This window comes from Xyrauchen texanus, chromosome 21 (assembly GCF_025860055.1).
Source record: "Xyrauchen texanus isolate HMW12.3.18 chromosome 21, RBS_HiC_50CHRs, whole genome shotgun sequence".
In the NCBI taxonomy this organism is placed as follows: domain Eukaryota; kingdom Metazoa; phylum Chordata; class Actinopteri; order Cypriniformes; family Catostomidae; genus Xyrauchen; species Xyrauchen texanus.
This window is the reverse complement of record NC_068296.1, coordinates 11051875-11069578: the sequence shown is the minus strand read 5'-3', so window position 1 is coordinate 11069578 and position 17704 is coordinate 11051875. Positions and strand designations below refer to the sequence as shown.

At 40.3% G+C, this 17704-nt stretch overlaps 1 protein-coding gene across 10 annotated transcripts in view; it reads right to left on the bottom strand.

The window, feature by feature from the left end:
- LOC127661340 (Friend leukemia integration 1 transcription factor-like) overlaps positions 1–17704 on the bottom strand; it is a 48088-nt gene that overhangs the window by 3496 nt on the left and 26888 nt on the right. For all 10 annotated transcript variants that reach the window (XM_052151979.1, XM_052151980.1, XM_052151981.1 and 7 more), the window contains 4 exons: positions 11789–11857; positions 1337–1393; positions 930–992; positions 603–650 (listed from right to left, as the gene is read on the bottom strand). In XM_052151979.1, the coding sequence (XP_052007939.1) occupies positions 603–650; positions 930–992; positions 1337–1393; positions 11789–11857 (237 nt within the window). The remainder of the gene's footprint in view (positions 1–602; positions 651–929; positions 993–1336; positions 1394–11788; positions 11858–17704) is intronic.

Sequence of the window (17704 nt, the reverse complement as noted above, 5' to 3'; positions counted from 1 at the left end):
AATGCTACAAAATGTATTAATGTAGTCCAAACTCAAATGGATTATGTAAACTTCAATTTAAAACATTTGATTGAACGCAATGAAATCAAGTTGTGAAATTTTTTTCTAGAATTAGTACCATACTAGTAAACTGAACAACTTTCAAAAATAATTTGTGGTAAATAATATTATGCCATAAATACTGTAAATTGAGCTTAACTTGTATTGAACCTGGAGCATTCATTTAAGACACAAGGTATCTCAAAAATGTTGCTTAATCAAATAATGGAATAATTTCCCCAATTATATATTTATTTATTTCCTTAAAATAGCTCCATAACAAAAAAATTAAAAAAAGAAATTTTGAGGAATAAAAAGGGGAAATGTTGCCATATGGCAACTCTGTTCTACTATGTAAAAATGGCCAAAAGTTGTGACAAAATGTTCTAGAATTAGTACCATACTAGTAAACTGAACAATATTCAAAAATAATTTGTGGTAATTAATATTATGCCATAAATACTGTAAATTGAGCTTAACTTGCTTGAACCTGGAGCATTCATTTAAGACACAAGGTATCTCAAAAATGTTGCTTAAGTAAAGTAAGCCTTTTTGTTTTTTACCTGGATTGCAGAGTTTACTGCTAGTGGGTCCCAATATCTGGTAAGGGTCTAAGATGAAAATGAAATGAGTTTGTATGTTACCATTTTGTTATCATTACCATGTTATCATTACCATTTTCTCATTAATTGACATCAGCTCCCGCAGGTTAACTGGTAGAGAATGGCACTCCCAATGCCAAGGACGTGATTTCAATTCACAGGGAATGCTTTGACTGATAAATTGTATACCCCAAATGCATTTTATGTATAAAATTGTCTGCCACATGCATAAATGTAAATTAGCTTTTGGATGAGTGTGTATGCTTGAGGCATAGAATGTCAGGTTACCTGGCTGAGGCCGAGCCTGCTCAGTGCTCTTGGACACGTTCTGAGAGACCACTGTCGGTGAGCCTGAGAAATGGAAAGAAAGAGAGGGAAAGCGACAGAAAAATTAGAAAAAAAAGTTACGTTCATTAGTTTAGGTGAGCAGACACATCAGTCTTGGTCCAAAGAAAACTGGGACATTAGCTGTCCAAACTGCTAAGTACTTAATGGGCCTCTTTAGTTTCTTGTGTCCCTAAACTAAAGACTGACCATCTGTGTCTGGGCTAATGCTCTGTCCTTAAATGTACAGGGTACAGTAGAGATACCTCAAAATCAAGAATATTGGAGCTGATAAATGTCTGATAGAGAAAAGAAAAAAAAAATCTCTGAATCAAGGTCAACTTTTCAGCAGCTGTTGCAATGACACTCACCTTTTCCACTGTGCATGTTTGACCAGCCTGCCCTTCGCACAGCATCATAAGTTGCCTCTGGAGAAAAGATTGTTTATTTTGTAAATTTATAAGACATAAAGTAACATTTTAGTAACATTCATATTTCATGAGTTACTGAAAAGCTGCTATTGTTTTTCCAAAATCTCAGAGTGCATTTTGGAAAACTTTAAATGCACTGTATATGATTCCGAGAAACTTAGTTTGATATGATTCAAGTGTTAATGGTTTATATCCCAGTCAATGTTCTTTCCTGAGGAGACTTGTGCATATTTTGTTTCTCTCTCTCTCTCTCTCTCTCTCTCTCTCTCTCTCTTTTTTTAAACACTCTCAAAAATGTGTGTTTGTGTGTGTGCATGTGTTTGAAAGAATGGGCATAGAGATGTGCTAGAGCTGTTTGGTTGTATCTGACAGACTTATCAACACATGTAGTACACAGACTCAAAAAGGAACACACAAACACTGAGCAACTTATAATAATGATGTCAGGATTGCAGTTATAATCTCTTTGGATGTATAAACAGAATAGTCATCAGTTTCCATCTGTTTTTAAAGATTTCACAGAACCACATATTGTAAGCCCATTTTGAGCACTTTGGCATATTAGCAGAAATGTATAGATTTTTTTCAAAAGTAATTAAACAAAAAGAACATATCATTATCATAACCCTCATACTGCTTTTAATCAAATAATAGAATAATTTCCCCAATTATATATTTCCTTAAAAAAAAATTGGGGGGGAATAAAGAAGGGGACATGTTGCCATATGGCAACTCTGTTCTACTATGTAAAAATGGCCAAAATGTAAACATTTTAATAAATATATTTAAGTTTATTTATTTATGTATTTAAATATTATTATTATTTTCCAATTGATACATTTATACACTCGGAACTCATATAAAGTAAAATGATGTAAATCTTTATTATTTATCCTTCTATGGGATGTTCTTGAAAGCATAGCTGACCCACACTAATTCTGCCTTATTTTCTTTCCCTTTCAGTAGAACAAAGCTGTATGCATTTCTTCTGAACACATTAAACAGAAATGTTATTTTTGTTGTTTATGCATAAATACAACAATATTATTATAAATACCTTCTAATTAATAAACAACTAATATTATTGATCCATGAACAACATCTATTTAACTTATCAAAGATGCAGAAAACAAAACATTTGTGTGTGTGCGTGTGTGTGTGTGTATTTTTGAGGAGCATGTATCATGTGTCCTAAAAACAGCACTTTATTTCTTTCTTTTTTTTAATCCAACAATTCAATCATTTTCCGAACAGTGTTATAGTGATGGAAAACTTTATGTTGTCTTACGGCAACACCATACAGTATAGTCTAATAGCAAGTAGAGGTTGTATCAGAGTAGATAACGATTCATGCGTGTTTCTTACAGATGACTCTGTCACTCAAATGTGCCCATAAAACTCTCCATCATGCCTGAAGCATGGCGCTGATCCCTTACTCCCAAACGGATATTAACAAATGAATAGCCAAAATTTCTATATGCCCTAGATTCCATGGTTCGAATTTTGGCCTGGGTTACAGAGTAGCTTCCTCTAAGGCTTAAAGTTGCACTAAGACCATATAAAGAAAAACTTTACCTTTAAAGACTTTGCTGTATTTAATGAAACTGTTAGGGATGGTCAAGAAATGCTTGCCCCAACAATAGTATACTGGAATTATGTCTTTGAAATTGCAGTAATCTTTGTGTAATGACTGTCCCGAGTGTTAAATCTTTAGTACACACCTCCACATTTAATGGATAATGGATTTCTGTGTGTCCTCTATGAAATCTAAATGGGGCCAATACTTCCACAAGTATGACATAACAGTGCCCTCTGCTGGTGATTGTAGTTGAAACATCATCCCAGCTGTGGATGGAACTCTAAGACATTAACCTCTGAGGATGAAGAAAAATGTTTAGTTTGGAAAGTGCTAATAATACGACACAGCCCACGTTTCAAAATCACAACAATATCTCCAGCCAGCATTTCTCAGCAAAGGCAGAATCCAAGAGAAAGGAATATGCTAATCTCTAAAAGCATCTCAAACTCCTGCACAGTAAGAGCAAGGCTTTCATTGCTCCTGGTTATCAATTAATCCATCACAGCAGCACTTAACTGAGCAGACATAAGAATTACATCTAAAGACATTCAAAATCAAAGACTTATTTATTCAGCACAATGTGATACATTTCCTTTTTAGCTTTATCTAGCTTAAGATTTGATTCAGTCAGTAGTGACCTACATTTCTATCTTTTGTCACACAAAGCTATCATATTGCTTCAGAGAACTTCAAATATAGTAAGTGAGTGATATGGACTATTTTGATGGTGCGGTTTCAATCTTGACATCCATGGTCACTATAAATGACACTATACATACACTATACATGCTATAAATGACACTATACATACAGTGAAAAACTCGAGATCCAAGATGGCGGCGCGGTAGCACGCAGCGGCCACTCCGGATCCACAATGGTGCATTTTTGTTAAAAAAGCCTGACTTTTGCAACACATGGACATCGGAGCAACCGGTGTTCGTGTCTACCATCGCCAGACACTACTGAAATATAAGACTCATGCAAAAACCAAGCTGCATGATGACCTGCAGGAGGCGCTACGCGTACTCGGCTTGCTGAGGAGACCAGGCCTCCAGCCCTCGGCGTCGCCTGATGCCTGTGGCCGGGGGAGAGGACGTCGTAGCGGTGTGCGAAAGCGAAGCGGAAAGAGGGCGGGGTTCCACGCTAGGCTAAAAACAAACCCTAGCCGGCCGGCTCTCCCATCTATCCTGCTCTCAAATGTTTGCTCCTGGACAATAAACTGGACTATATCCGACTCCAGCAGGCTACGCAGCGTGAGTTTAGAGACTGCTGCGTCTTTGTTTTCACGGAGACGTGGCTCAGCGACAGAGTTCCGGATGCCGCCATTCAGCTAGACGGGCTCGCCTCGTTTCGTGCCGACAGAAATACAGCTCTCTGCGGTAAGACTCGCGGTGGTGGCTTGTGTGTTTACATCAACACGGAATGGTGCAAGAACTCTATGCTAGTCTCTAGTTACTGTTCATCGCTGTTGGAGCTTGTGACTGTTAGATGCAGACCTTTTTATCTACCACGGAATTCACCACTGTTTGCATAACCGGAGTTTACATTCCCCAGCGCTAACGCTAAGGAAGCTCTGTGAACTGTATGGGGCTATGAGTGAACTGCAGAACGCTCACCCCGACGGACTGTTTATTGTCACCGGAGATTTCAACCATGCAAATCTCAAGACAGTGCTCCCTAAATTCCATCAGTATGTGGACTTTGCAACGAGAGGGCTGAACGCGCTTGATCTTGTTTACACAAACATCCCAGGCGTGCACGGGCGGAGCCCCACCCCACCTCGGCTACTCAGACCACATCTCTGTTATGTTAATTCCAGCATACAGACCGGCTCGTCAGACGCACAAATCCGCTTCAGAAGCAGGTGAAAACCTGGCCAGCAGGAGCCATCTCTGCTCTTCAGGACTGTTTTGAGTGTACTGACTGGCACATGTTCAGGGAGGCTGCAACATATGGCGATTCTACCAACTTGGAGGAATACACAGCATCAGTGACCAGCTACATCAGCAAGTGCATTGATGATGTCACTTTCTCCAAGACCATCACCACACGCTCCAACCAGAAGCCGTGGATGACTGCGGAGGTGCGACGCTGCTGAGGTCCGAGACTCCGCCTTCAGAGCAGGCGATAAGGCAGCCCTAAGAACAGCTAGGGCCAAACTGTCACGGGCAATCAGAGAGGCAAAGCGCGCACACGCCCAGAGAATCCACAGTCACTTCCAGGACAGCGATGACAGGGCGTCCAGGCCATCACCAACTACAGGACAACATCAGTTGCCTGTGACAAAGATGCCTCCCTTCCAGATGCGCTGAACGACTTCTACGCTCGGTTTGAAGTGCAGAACGACGTGATGGCGAGGAAGTCCACCCCTCCTCCCAACGACCAGGTGCTCTGTCTTACCACGGCAGATGTGAGGAAAACTCTACGTAGAGTCAACCCACGGAAGGCTGCTGGACCAGACAACATTCCTGGCAGAGTGCTCAGAGGATGTGCAGACCAGCTAGCAGATGTTCTTACCGACATCTTCAACATCTCTCTGAGCAGCGCCGTCGTTCCAACGTGCTTCAAGGCCACCACCATCATCCCCATGCCAAAGAAGTCTTCAGTGTCCTGCCTCAAAGACTACCGTCCCGTCACACTTACACCCATCATCATGAAGTGCTTCGAGAGGCTCGTCATGAGGCAGATTAAGACCCAGCTGCCCCCCTCACTAGACCCACTGCAGTTTGCGTATCGTCCAAACCGTTCAACGGACGATGCCATCACCACAACCCTCCATCTGGCCCTCACCCACCTAGACAATAAGGACTCATACGTTCGAATGCTGTTCATAGATTTCAGCTCAGCATTCAACACAATCATTCCCCAGCACCTGATTGGAAAGCTGAACCTGCTGGGCCTGGATCCTGGACTTCCTGACTGGGAGACCTCAGTCAGTCCGGATCGGGAACAGCATCTCCACCACCACCACACTGAGCACTGGGGCCCCCCAGGGCTGTGTGCTCAGTCCACTGCTGTTCACTCTGCTGACTCACGACTGTGCAGCAATGCACAGCTCGAATCACATCATCAAGTTCGCCGATGACACGACCGTGGTGGGTCTCATCAGCAAGAATGACGAGTCAGCATACAGAGAGGAGGTGCAGCGGCTGACGAACTGGTGTAGAGCCAACAACCTGTCCCTGAATGTCGACAAAACAAAAGAGATGGTTGTTGACTTTAGGAGAGCACAAGGTGAACACACTCCGCTGAACATCGACGGCTCCTCTGTGGAGATCGTCAAAAGCACCAAATTCCTTGGTGTTCACTTGGCGGAGAACCTCACCTGGTCCCTCAACACCAGCTCTATCACCAAGAAAGCCCAGCAGCGTCTCTACTTTCTTCGAAGGCTGAGGAAAGCACATCTCCCAACCCCATCCTCACTACATTCTATAGAGGGACTATTGAGAGCATCCTGAGCAGCTGCATCACTGCCTGGTTTGGGACTTGCACCGTTTCGGACCGCAAAGCCCTGCAGAGGATAGTGAGGACAGCTGAGAAGATCATTGGGGTCTCTCTTCCCTCCATCAAAGACGTTTACAAAAAACACTGTATCCATAAAGCAACCAGCATTGTGGACGACCCCACACACCCCTCACACAATCTCTTTACCCTCCTCCCGTCTGGCAAGAGGTACCGAAGCATTCGGGCCCTCACGGCCAGACTGTGTAACAGCTTCTTCCCCAAGCCATCAGACTCCTCAATACTCAGAGACTGGTTTGACACACACGTGTCCTGAGTTGCACTTTAATTACTGTCACTTTATAACTGTCTGCTACCTCAATAACTGCTATGTGCATAGAACACTATCTCAGTAGTATGTTATGTTTACATTTTAGAAACTGTCATCTTTTTGCACTACTGAGTACTGATCGGCGCTGCACTGTCTATTGTCCTGTTCATTGTCAGAAATTTGTTGTACTGTCCCGTACTTTTTGCACATGTTTGCACGTGCACTTTATATAGGTATATATAGGTTTTTTATATAGGTATTTTATTTCGTTGTGTTGTCTCATGTGGTCCTGTGTTGGTCCTTTGTTGTTTTTATGTAGCACCATGGACCTGGAGGAACGTTGTCTCATTTTGCTGTGTACTGTACTAACTGTATATGGTTGAAACGACAATAAAAACCACTTGACTTGACTTGACTTGACTTGAAACAGCTATCCCACCATACCACCAAGAAGTGGTACACAAATGTTATTCAAATCTTGGTTCGGTTTAGGGTTTGGGTTAGACTATATGGTTAGGGGTTAAACTTGGGGAAAAATTTTAATAATCAAGTGTTAGTTGTTACTTTTTCTCTATATGAGAGCACAAGTCATACATTTTTGTATGAGCTAATGTCATACTAATTATTGTGACTTGTCTTGAGACTGGGTTGGGCAAACATTGCTGTCTATTTAATGTCACTCTTTTAAATCTTCTGTCATCCTCTATTCTAAAACACTCACTCTTTCCCTCTAACAATATTCCATCCCTCACTCTCTCCATGTCTGTCAGATCTGATCTGGAGTCCAGGCTCGAGAGAGAGAGAGAGAGAGAGAGAGAGAGAGAGAGAGAGAGAGAGAGTCCTGAGAGAGTTACGTTTCCTGCCGGCAGAGTCTGCTCACACAACCTCTCTTTGTTTTACTGGCCTTTTTTCCCTCGTTTTTTCATCCCCCTCTGCCATGAAAAAACACACAGCAGCCAGGAGCAGAAGAGAGGTCACAAACCAATGGGGAGAATGGAGAAGAAAGAGAGAGCAAGAGAGAGAGAGTGAGAGAGAGAGAGATGGATAAAGAGAGTGCAGACGGAACACATCATTGGCATTTGAAAAGAAAACAATGGTGTGGCCATTGCTACTGTCTGATAAAGTGAAGGAACTTGTGGAGGAGTGAAGCTTCAATCTTTTAAAAAAAATAAAATAAATAACAGTGGGAAAGACTGACGGATATTGCCACCAGCTCTCAAATTTGAAATAATGGAGAGATGGGGAAGTGGGGCCTGTAACCCTAATTCAATCACATCAGAACTCAACTGTGAAACAAGAGACAGACGTGCATCTGGGAAACAGATAGAACTGATCAGATGCTTTTGTTTTGTTTTTTATTTCTCCTAGCCTGATACATGGGTCGTAATTTTGATTTGCTTCACTTTCAGTAATGTACAATATGCATTAGGACAGAGTCCAATTTTCTTCCATAAAGACCCAATGCACACATACATGATTATTATCTTGCTTAAACAATTGTGTTCTCAGTCTGTGTAGTGCTCAGAGATCTGAGCTTCACTCTGCTCTGCTTTGATTTGGGTGTGGTGTCTTCTCGAGAGACCAGGCTGGCTTTCTCCTAGTCAAAACAAGACCCTGGCCCAGCCAGCCGTCTAGACAAGTTTTATAACAGTACGCTTAAAAGTTCAACGTATATAGGCATTTTTCACCAAAAGAAGATCTGTGAGATCCTATTGTGAACAGTCTTGACTAGGACTGGTCATATATGTTAATTTAAACATGTTATTAACACAACATTTCATATGGAAATTTGAATGCTCGAGGTTATATACTGTGATATTACTGATTGTGATTCATATGGTCGTAAACACAAGATCTACAGTTTAGAACAGTGTAATATAATATTAATTGTAGTATATGGAGTATTAATCTGTATTAAACTTTAATTGCCCTAGAATCTATTGGCAAAGGATAAAAGAGTAAGTGGAAATAGATCCAGCCAATACATCCTATCAAAATTTTAATCTTCTACTGAAAGATAGAAGAATTTTTTTTTGGCTTTCTAGGATTCATCTTAAGACACAAGGGAAGGTTTATGGATCACCAACTAAAGTAAATATCATATTCAGTGACACTTGTACAATGTACAAAAGACGGTATTCATTTAATAATTAGTTTTCCCTGTTGAAAAGGCCAGCATTGCTTTTGTGTACTACGGAAGAAAGAAAACATTGGATTTGGAACAAGAGCTGGGAAGCTTTTTAACATACATTGGTGCCAGAGGAGCTGGCTTGAATATTTCAGTAACTGTTGATATCCTGGGATTTTCACCCACAACAGTCTCTAGAATTTACTCAAATGGTGCCAAGGCAAAAGATATCCAGTGAGCGGCAGTTCTGCGGATGGAAAAACCTTGTTGATGAGAGAGGTCAACACAGCCAGACTGGTTCGAACTGAAAGTCTACGGTAACTCAGATAACCGCTCTGTACAATTGTGGTTAGAAGAATATCATTTCAGAATGCTATTCTGAGATGCGTGTTGGCACTGTTTTGGCGGTATGAGGGGACCTACACAATATTAGGCAGGTGGCTTTAATATTGTGGCTGATCGGTGTATATCAGACATTGTAATGCATAAATAAATACATATAGCATATGAGTTACCAAATGTGTCTACTGATTTTTCCTTTATTAAAATAAAGTCTTGGATTGGACACTAGCTAAAATTTAATGCCTGCATTTTATCGTTTTGACATTCCGTTTGTTTTTTGGTTGGTCTCTATGGGAATAAAAGTCATACAATACAGTATTTTACATTTTGGCCATGACAAATTAATTATTATTAATAAATTGTCATGAGACTATGTTGGTTTTGAATACTATTCCCCAGCATAGGATGCTGGTTTGCCGGTGTCCCTATCAAACTTTTAAACTGACATAATCAGCAAGCTTTCCTCGGTCAACCAGCTACATCAAAAAGACTATGTTTGTCAACCTGCTATGATGGTCTACCAGCTAGGCCAGCAACAAACTAGCACTAATAAGCACAGACAAGCATGGGAACTTTAATACCAGCATAATTATGTACTCTTAAATAAAGGCCATTTCTCATCAAGCCTTTCTCTTCTGGGTCTGTCCATCATCACATTGTATAAGCAGTTGTGCAGTGCTACATCATGACTTACAATTGAGAGAAGGGGGGTCAAAGGTCTTGCAGTCCTTTCGTCATTATCTTATCTTCAAGCCCACTGTACTAATGACCCTAATATGTGTCTGTTGGCTCTGATTACAGAACAGGTGGTCTGACTTCTGGCTTTTATCAGGATAGCTAGTCCTCTGGTCTTACCCAGATAGCACTGCTTTCACTCAGGAGTTCACAGCTATCACTGTTATTGCAGCCTTGTGCTTTCTGATGTGGGAATGCCCAAATAGGTCCATTCTCCAGAGAGACTGTCAAATGTGAACTTAAATGGTTTATGGAAAACAATTTCCTTGATGACTTTGAGAGCTTGATTTAATTTGGATATGTATCTTGAGTCATCGGTGGAAAGTACACAAGTAAATTGGGTTAGGAAAATGAGTTAAGGCAATCGTTGAATGTTATCTCTGCTGGTTATTTAAGTCTTAGGGTATTCTCAACAGAACAAAAATGTACGATAAACACTTATGCCTGACACCACTCTTTAAAACTGACTGTAATGCAACTTCATATGAAGTGATACTTTTAACAGGTAGCAACCTCTTCAGCCACTTACACTTCATGAGATTGGCACACATTATACATGCTAATGCATATAGCTGATTTGATGTTATCATATTGCTATATGTCAAATAAGCACAAGAACATACCGTATATAGTACATATGAATATTGGGTGAAAAGGGGTCTAAAAGTCTGAAACCACTTGTGAAAATGCCCTTATCTAATTCCATAAAAAAAATTTAATTACAAATTAGATTAATAACATAACAAATTGAGTTTAAAGTTTTATTGAAACATTTACATGAATTTGAGAATATCTTTGTTGTGTTGGGTATGTCCCACTTTTGCTGTAATGACACCATGCTCTCAAGCTGGCATGGACTCCACAAGTTTGTGCAAAAGCAGATTATTTGAATGTTCTAAAGTTCATTTTTGCAATGCATTTGTTGGATATCCATATCCAAAGGGATACACACAATTGTACCTCAAATTCTGGCTAAATGAATCTTTCCAAAGGAGTAAACTGTGGCTTTCAATTACAATCTATCTTTGTATCAGGAGTGTGCCTATGATGCTTAAAAAACTATCACGGTTGGTATCTCTATAGCTTTTGAAACAAAGACCTATTTGAGGCACACTACAGTGGAGACTGAGAAATATTTTTGTACTCTCCTTATATAATAAAATTGAATGCACCCTTTAAAGCAAATGTCCAATGCATTTATGACATAAAATCAGCATAGGTCACTCAAATGGACACTTAAGAGAAAACAACAATGTCCCTGAATTCACTGTTATTGTGGTACACATGTCTTCCAATAACACATAATTTGTACATGTTTCATGTCAAAAATAAGCTTTTCTCTCTGTCTTTCCTGCATTATACACAGAGACACCTGTCTCTTTACCCTTCCTCTCTGTCTCTCTCTCACTCCTGAATACTCTGATGCAGGTTTAGTTCAGTTAGGCACATGGCTTTTGTCTTGCTAATTGTCTCCCTGTGATGAGAGCCCCTCTGCTGTTTGTGTTCAGGTGGAAACTGAATGGTTGACACTTTATTTGTGCCACACAAAGACAGCACCTGCTGGGCTCCTTTCTCTGTTTTACAGTGGACGATGGAAAGAGTCCACAGGGGCCAACTAAACACTCTGCAATGCCATTATTTTAGTGAAATGATTGGACTCACTTCTTCATATCCATATGCATTGTTCATGTAATGTGCCTTTTGTGTTTTAGAATAAGTAACCCATGGAGGCAGAAATCAAAAAGTGAAGATTTCCAGTGAAAATTGTATTTAGCATATGCGCAAAAAGTGCAAAACAATATTTTAAATCAGTATACAGTATGTGCTTAGTAATACCTTCCTTGGCTGTCAGGCGAGGAGACTGGTCAGTATGAGATGGTGTGTTGTACGATATTGATGAGCTGCCTGAAACAGAAAACAACAAAACATGGTTGTCAGAAAATCAAGTAATTAAGTAAGGTGTATGCCACACTTTATATTAGGTTTCTTTAAAGTCTGCGTATTAACATTAAAATATATACAAACAACATATTAACTGTCTAACTTAATGCTGACCTGCAACATTTAAATAAGATTCAAATTTGTAGGGTTAAGGTTGAGTTTAGGGGTTAGAGTGAGATTTCAGGTTAAGAGTTGGGTTAGGGTTAGGTTTAGGGCTAGAGGTAAGGTTTACAGTTTAACTACAAATGTAATTCAATTCTGGTACTTTAAATGTAAATACTATGCAACAACACATAGGAACATAACAAGTTAATTGTATCAAATGCTTAAGGACATAGTAGTTAAAGACATCTAATATAAAGTGGGACCATGTATGCTTAAAACATGTGAACATATCTGCCAATGAAACAATAGAAAATACTTTTATCCAGTATTATATTTTCCACTTTCCTTTATAACATTTTTGAAACTGCTATATTCTTTAAAGTTATTGCCATAACATTAGCATTTGTGAACATTTTGGCCGTGGGAATTATACTTGTAGAACAGTTGAGATTTCCAATTGAGTTTGTAAATATGTAATAACTATGTAACTACATTGTAACAAGTCAAATTGAGCATTTTTTTTTTTATCAAGGCATTTAATTTAGCACTGAATCCCAATGTTTATTTCACTACACACAAGCCTCTTCTGTTTTTTCAACCAGAAGCATCAAAATTCAAACACAATCTTCACTGTGTTAATAGCAAGCCATTCATGTGCCATTAGAAAGTGTTTCCAGTGATCTACCACAGGCGTGTCCTCCCAAACTCTCTCTTAATTTTAGCTGCTTAACTCATAAATCAGCGCAAAAGAAAACAGAAGGAAAATTGCACTGGCAAAACACAAGTCTGGGATTTTTAGAAGACACTAAATGAGGGATGATCTCTTTTCTGAATGAGCAAAAAGAATGTGTAGCAGTCAGTTGATACTTCTGTATTCTTTGATCAGTTCAGAGGAGGTGGTGAGATGTTTTAATATATGAACGTTTGCTTGTGTGAATGTATGTTTTATGGGGGAGGAGAGAGTATTGAACACATATTTTAACCATATTTTAACCTTTCCAGGCTCCTAACCCCCCTAAGCACTGGTGTTGGGGCCACAGAACAGGGCAGCCTTTGTGTGGGGTGCGATCCCCACACAGCAATCAAAGACTGCTGTTCCCATACAAAAATAAACCCACACACATCCACGTGGAAGAGAAAAAGAGAGAAATACTTTTAAAGAAAAATAAGTGAGAAAAGAAAACAACTCCGTTCTGGAACCCCCCCAAAAAAAGAAAGAAAAGAAAGAAAACATCTGATAGTTAATTAATTTTCTAATCTTAAGAGAACTTATCATAAATAAAATTTCACCTTGATAACATCCATCATAGATCAGCCATGTAAAATGTTACATTACTAATGTTTGGGGATTCAGAGACCCAAGACTAAATGCAATACATTTTTACACATACATCGTTAAAGCTTCTGTACTACAACGTTTTTGTAAAGTGCCAGCTTAATTTTGTGTGCAACTGAATGATTTAGTGTGGTTTAGATTAAAACTCTCTGATCTCCATTTGTTGTTGGTCTGGTTTTTTGTAGTAATCTTGATTACACAACACATATGCGTAACACACCACACCATGTCCCTATACTCTCTCTTAGCCATGGACCACAAATTCTCATCAACAGAGTACTGGGGGGAAGAACCGATGTGACAACAATAGTGCATAGAGGTGCTCAGATCACTGATACAGGTTCAGACCTTGCTAAACTGACCTATTTATTGTATAGAAACACAAAAGTTTGTACAGCAGTACAGAAACACATAACTCAAGGCACTACTGAGGAAGATGCCGAAAGGTAGACTCAAATAATAATCCATTACAAATGGGAGGAAATATCATTAAAATCATGTGGGAAATAGAGAACGAGAGAGAGAGAAAGACAGAATAAGATGTCCATATGTTTATGGTCTGTGTAAACCATCAACGGTCTCTGAATATCCAACTCGGAATTATCACTGTGGCCACTCTGTCTCATCCCGCCAGACCTTCAGCATTGACTGTAATGACTGCTGTGTTTGCAGGTCAATGGTGCATATAAGGATGTCCAAGACGATGAATAAGAATACTTTTCTTAAAAAAATTAATATGAAATGCATTTTTAATTTTTTTAAATTCCAGTTTGAAATGATATGAGCCTTAGAAAAAAAAAAGTTTTTAGAAATAATATTAATGCATACATAAATGTTGTGATTATCCAGTTATTCCTTTGGGATATTATTAGCTATTTTATGGATTTGCAGTCATGTGATGGCTATTACATTTATATGTATATATTATATTTATATTTATGCATTTGGCAGATGCTTTTATCCAAAGCGACTTACAGTGCACTTATTATATGGACAATTCCCCCGGAGCAACCTGGAGTTAAGTGCCTTGCTCAAGGACACAATGGTGGTGGCTGTGGGGATCGAACCAGTAACCTTCTGATTAACAGTTATGTGCTTTAGTCCACTATGCCACCACCACTCCACCAGATGTGTTCGACTTCATCTAACACTGCGAAGACCAATCGGCACATGACTTAAAGCAGTGCATGTCAGTTAGAATTTTGTCTGACTTTAGTTGGCACTAAGGCCGTGTCATCATGACGTATGCATCAAAGAACCTCGAGAGTAAGTCGAGACCAGCTGGCTGGGTCAGCTGCTGCAATTGCTCCAAAGCGGCTGCACAAGCTCTGAAGATGACACAGCTTAAACATGATTGGCCAGACTCTCCGATGACAAAGATGACATGCATTTCATAGGCGATACATTTCATTAGAGTTGGAAATGGCATACTACTTTTATTACTTCTGCCTTACCAAGTTATAGCAGAAAGAGTAGTATGTTAGTATGCCATTAGCAATGTGTTTATTCTGACACCTTCATTTTGGCTAAACTCTCACAAATGCAATACTTTTTTCATGTAATCTTAATTTTCTATATCATGAAAAAAGTAAATATATGAACTGCATTTTCAATGTGTTTTTTAAAAGCTTAATAGATGAACAAATGTGTGTCATGTCATTGGCCTTTGTATAGAGATAAGTAAAGTGTCTCTGTGTGTATGTCTGCCTATGTGCACACCCAAGGAATCTTTCATTCTGTGGCCTTTCGACACAGTAAATAAAGTTTTGTCAGGTAAACTACAAAATTTTCTTAATGAAAAATCTAAAAATAAAATCTATCTAGTTTTATTAAAAAAATTATTAAAGGAGGAGAGTCATGTGGTGCCATGCGAGGGTTGGACGTGTGAAGTCTGCGAGCTCTACGCACTTTGCCAGTTTTTAATACTTTTTGTGTCATAATCTGGTGAGATTCGATACAGCCTGCTCCATAACATCGAGAAACGGAACGATTATCTGGAGTCATTTGAGAGGGAATTAGCTGCTAACCCGTGACCAAGGCAAATTTGCTGGGAAAAGTTGGTTGAGATATGAAGTTCCTAGTCCAAGTCTGCTCAACATAACAGGACTGTAACAAAGTTCAATTTAAAGGAGGAGGCAAGAACCGGCTTGATAATATAAATAATAATTTGATAGGAAACTGAATCAAAAAGACAAACACACACACAGGTATCGGACAGCCAAAAAAAATTAAAAATAAATATTCATATTTAAAAGACAAGGAAAGGCCAATATGGAGCGGCAGTGGGAGAGAGAGAGAGAGAGAGAGAGAATTAAAAAAAAAACCTCTAGTGGACGACAGCTGTGCCTCCCCGGGCAGATCGGAGGCAGTCCTCCGGCCCCTGGCTGACGGAATGCCCGCCGCATTCTGGTGGATGGAAAGGGTCTCCCCCACCCCTCACAGCGGCCCTCTCACTCCAGGCGGTCGGCCAGGAGCCCCACCCTGCTCTCAGTCGGTGGTCTCAGACCCTGCCATGTTTCAGCGGTTGGTAGGGGTCTCCTCCTCTCCCTGGCAGTGGCCCTGACTGCTCCAGGTGGTCAGTTAGAAGCCCCTCCTCCCCTCGGCCATTCCTCCGCTCTCAGGCGGCAGGGGTCCTCTGTACCCCAGTGGATGGCCGTGGCTGCTCCACTAGGGTGGATGGTAGTAGCGAGGACTCTCCTACGGCACATCCCTCCTCTTTCCCAGGTTTCGGCACCAGTGTAACAAAGTTCAATGGAAAGGAGGATGGGAGAACTGGCTTGATAGTATAAATAGTTTAATACGAAACTGAATCAAAAAGACAAACACACACAGGTGTCGGACAGCTGCCCGTAACTCTCCCCTCAGGCTTCATCACCCTAATTAGGGGCTGGGTGTGTGGAATCATGACCTGGCCCTGCCTTCCACCCTGCCATAAGAACATAAGCTGGACATCGAGCAAGCTCACAGGGTCCCGGATCGGAGATACTTAGAGGGAGACAGGACCCGATCAAGTCTGTCCAAATTTCTGAGATCATCCACTATAGATCTTGTGTTACGTGAGGCGAGGAGCAAAGGAAGGCTTTCTTGGAAGAACCACAACATTTTATTGTTATCAGACTTTACGAATTCAACAAGAGAGAAACATGAAAGATTCAAGGAACGCAAGGAACTCTTAAATCAACGGAAGGTCACTTTTTGAGAAAACTGAGAATAGATACTAAGGATGACTGCAAAATATTTACATGCCCACAGCAAGCATTGTCCTTCATAAAGTCAATGGAATGAGTAGGTCATGGTGTGATTCTCACGTTGCAGCAAGTGAGCCTGACTCATTGAACATTCAATTGACCGTCCGAGGAAGTTTGATGCATATTTAGTTTATTTTTGTGCTGGTTCCGCCTAGTGGCTGGAGTTTGTTTTGTTGAATAACACTCCTTCAAGAAACTTTTGCATCAACGGAGGGTCGCTTTTACACTGAAGATCCCAGCCAGATTAAGAATAGATGCTAAGGATTGCTGCAAAGTATTTACTTGTCCCTAACAAGCATTGTCCTTCATAAAGTCAATGGAATGAGTAAGTCATTATGTGGCACTGTCTTTTCAGCCAAATGGACCTGACTCACTGAATATTCACTTGACAGTCCAAGGAAACTGGGCACCTTCTTTGTTTCTTTTTGTGCTGGTTCCGCCTAGCGGCTGGAGTTTGTTTTGTGGAATAATACTCCTTCGGGAAATCTGTGGATGAATCTGCAGCTTCTTTGTGCTTATGCCTCCTATTGGATGGAGTTTGTTTTGTGTAATATTTTTTGCAGGACATCGGAATGATAAGGTCATCTGCTGCACTCATGAAACGGCCGACTCACTAAACATTCGTTTGACTGTTCGAGGGAACTGAACTTTTGTGTGTGTGTGTGTGTGTCTGTGTTGGTTCTGCTAGAGGCTGGGGTTTGTTTTGGGGAGGAACACACCTTCGGGACAGTATGTGGATGAATCTACATGTTCTTTGTGTTTATTCTGCCTATTGGCTGGAGTTTGTTTTATAGATTTTCTTCTGTTATGTATTTCTGTCTCACAAAATTTGTATAGAAGCACTGGACTTGAGCAATTCGACGGCAATGCTGTCGTGTGGGCGTACATGGACTGTTTGAGTTTAGAGGGATGGATGCCGGTTGGTGCTGTTGTGCGCGGGTGCATTTTTCTGTTTGTTTGGTTCGAGGGGAAATTTGGTGTCTGACTGTTTTTGATACCCAATCTATATTTTCTAACATGTCAACATATGTTAATATGAGTGGATTTTCTCTCTCCGCGTGGAATGTGAATGGGTTGGGGCACCCCATAAATAGAAAGAAGGTTATTTATTTTCTTAAAAGA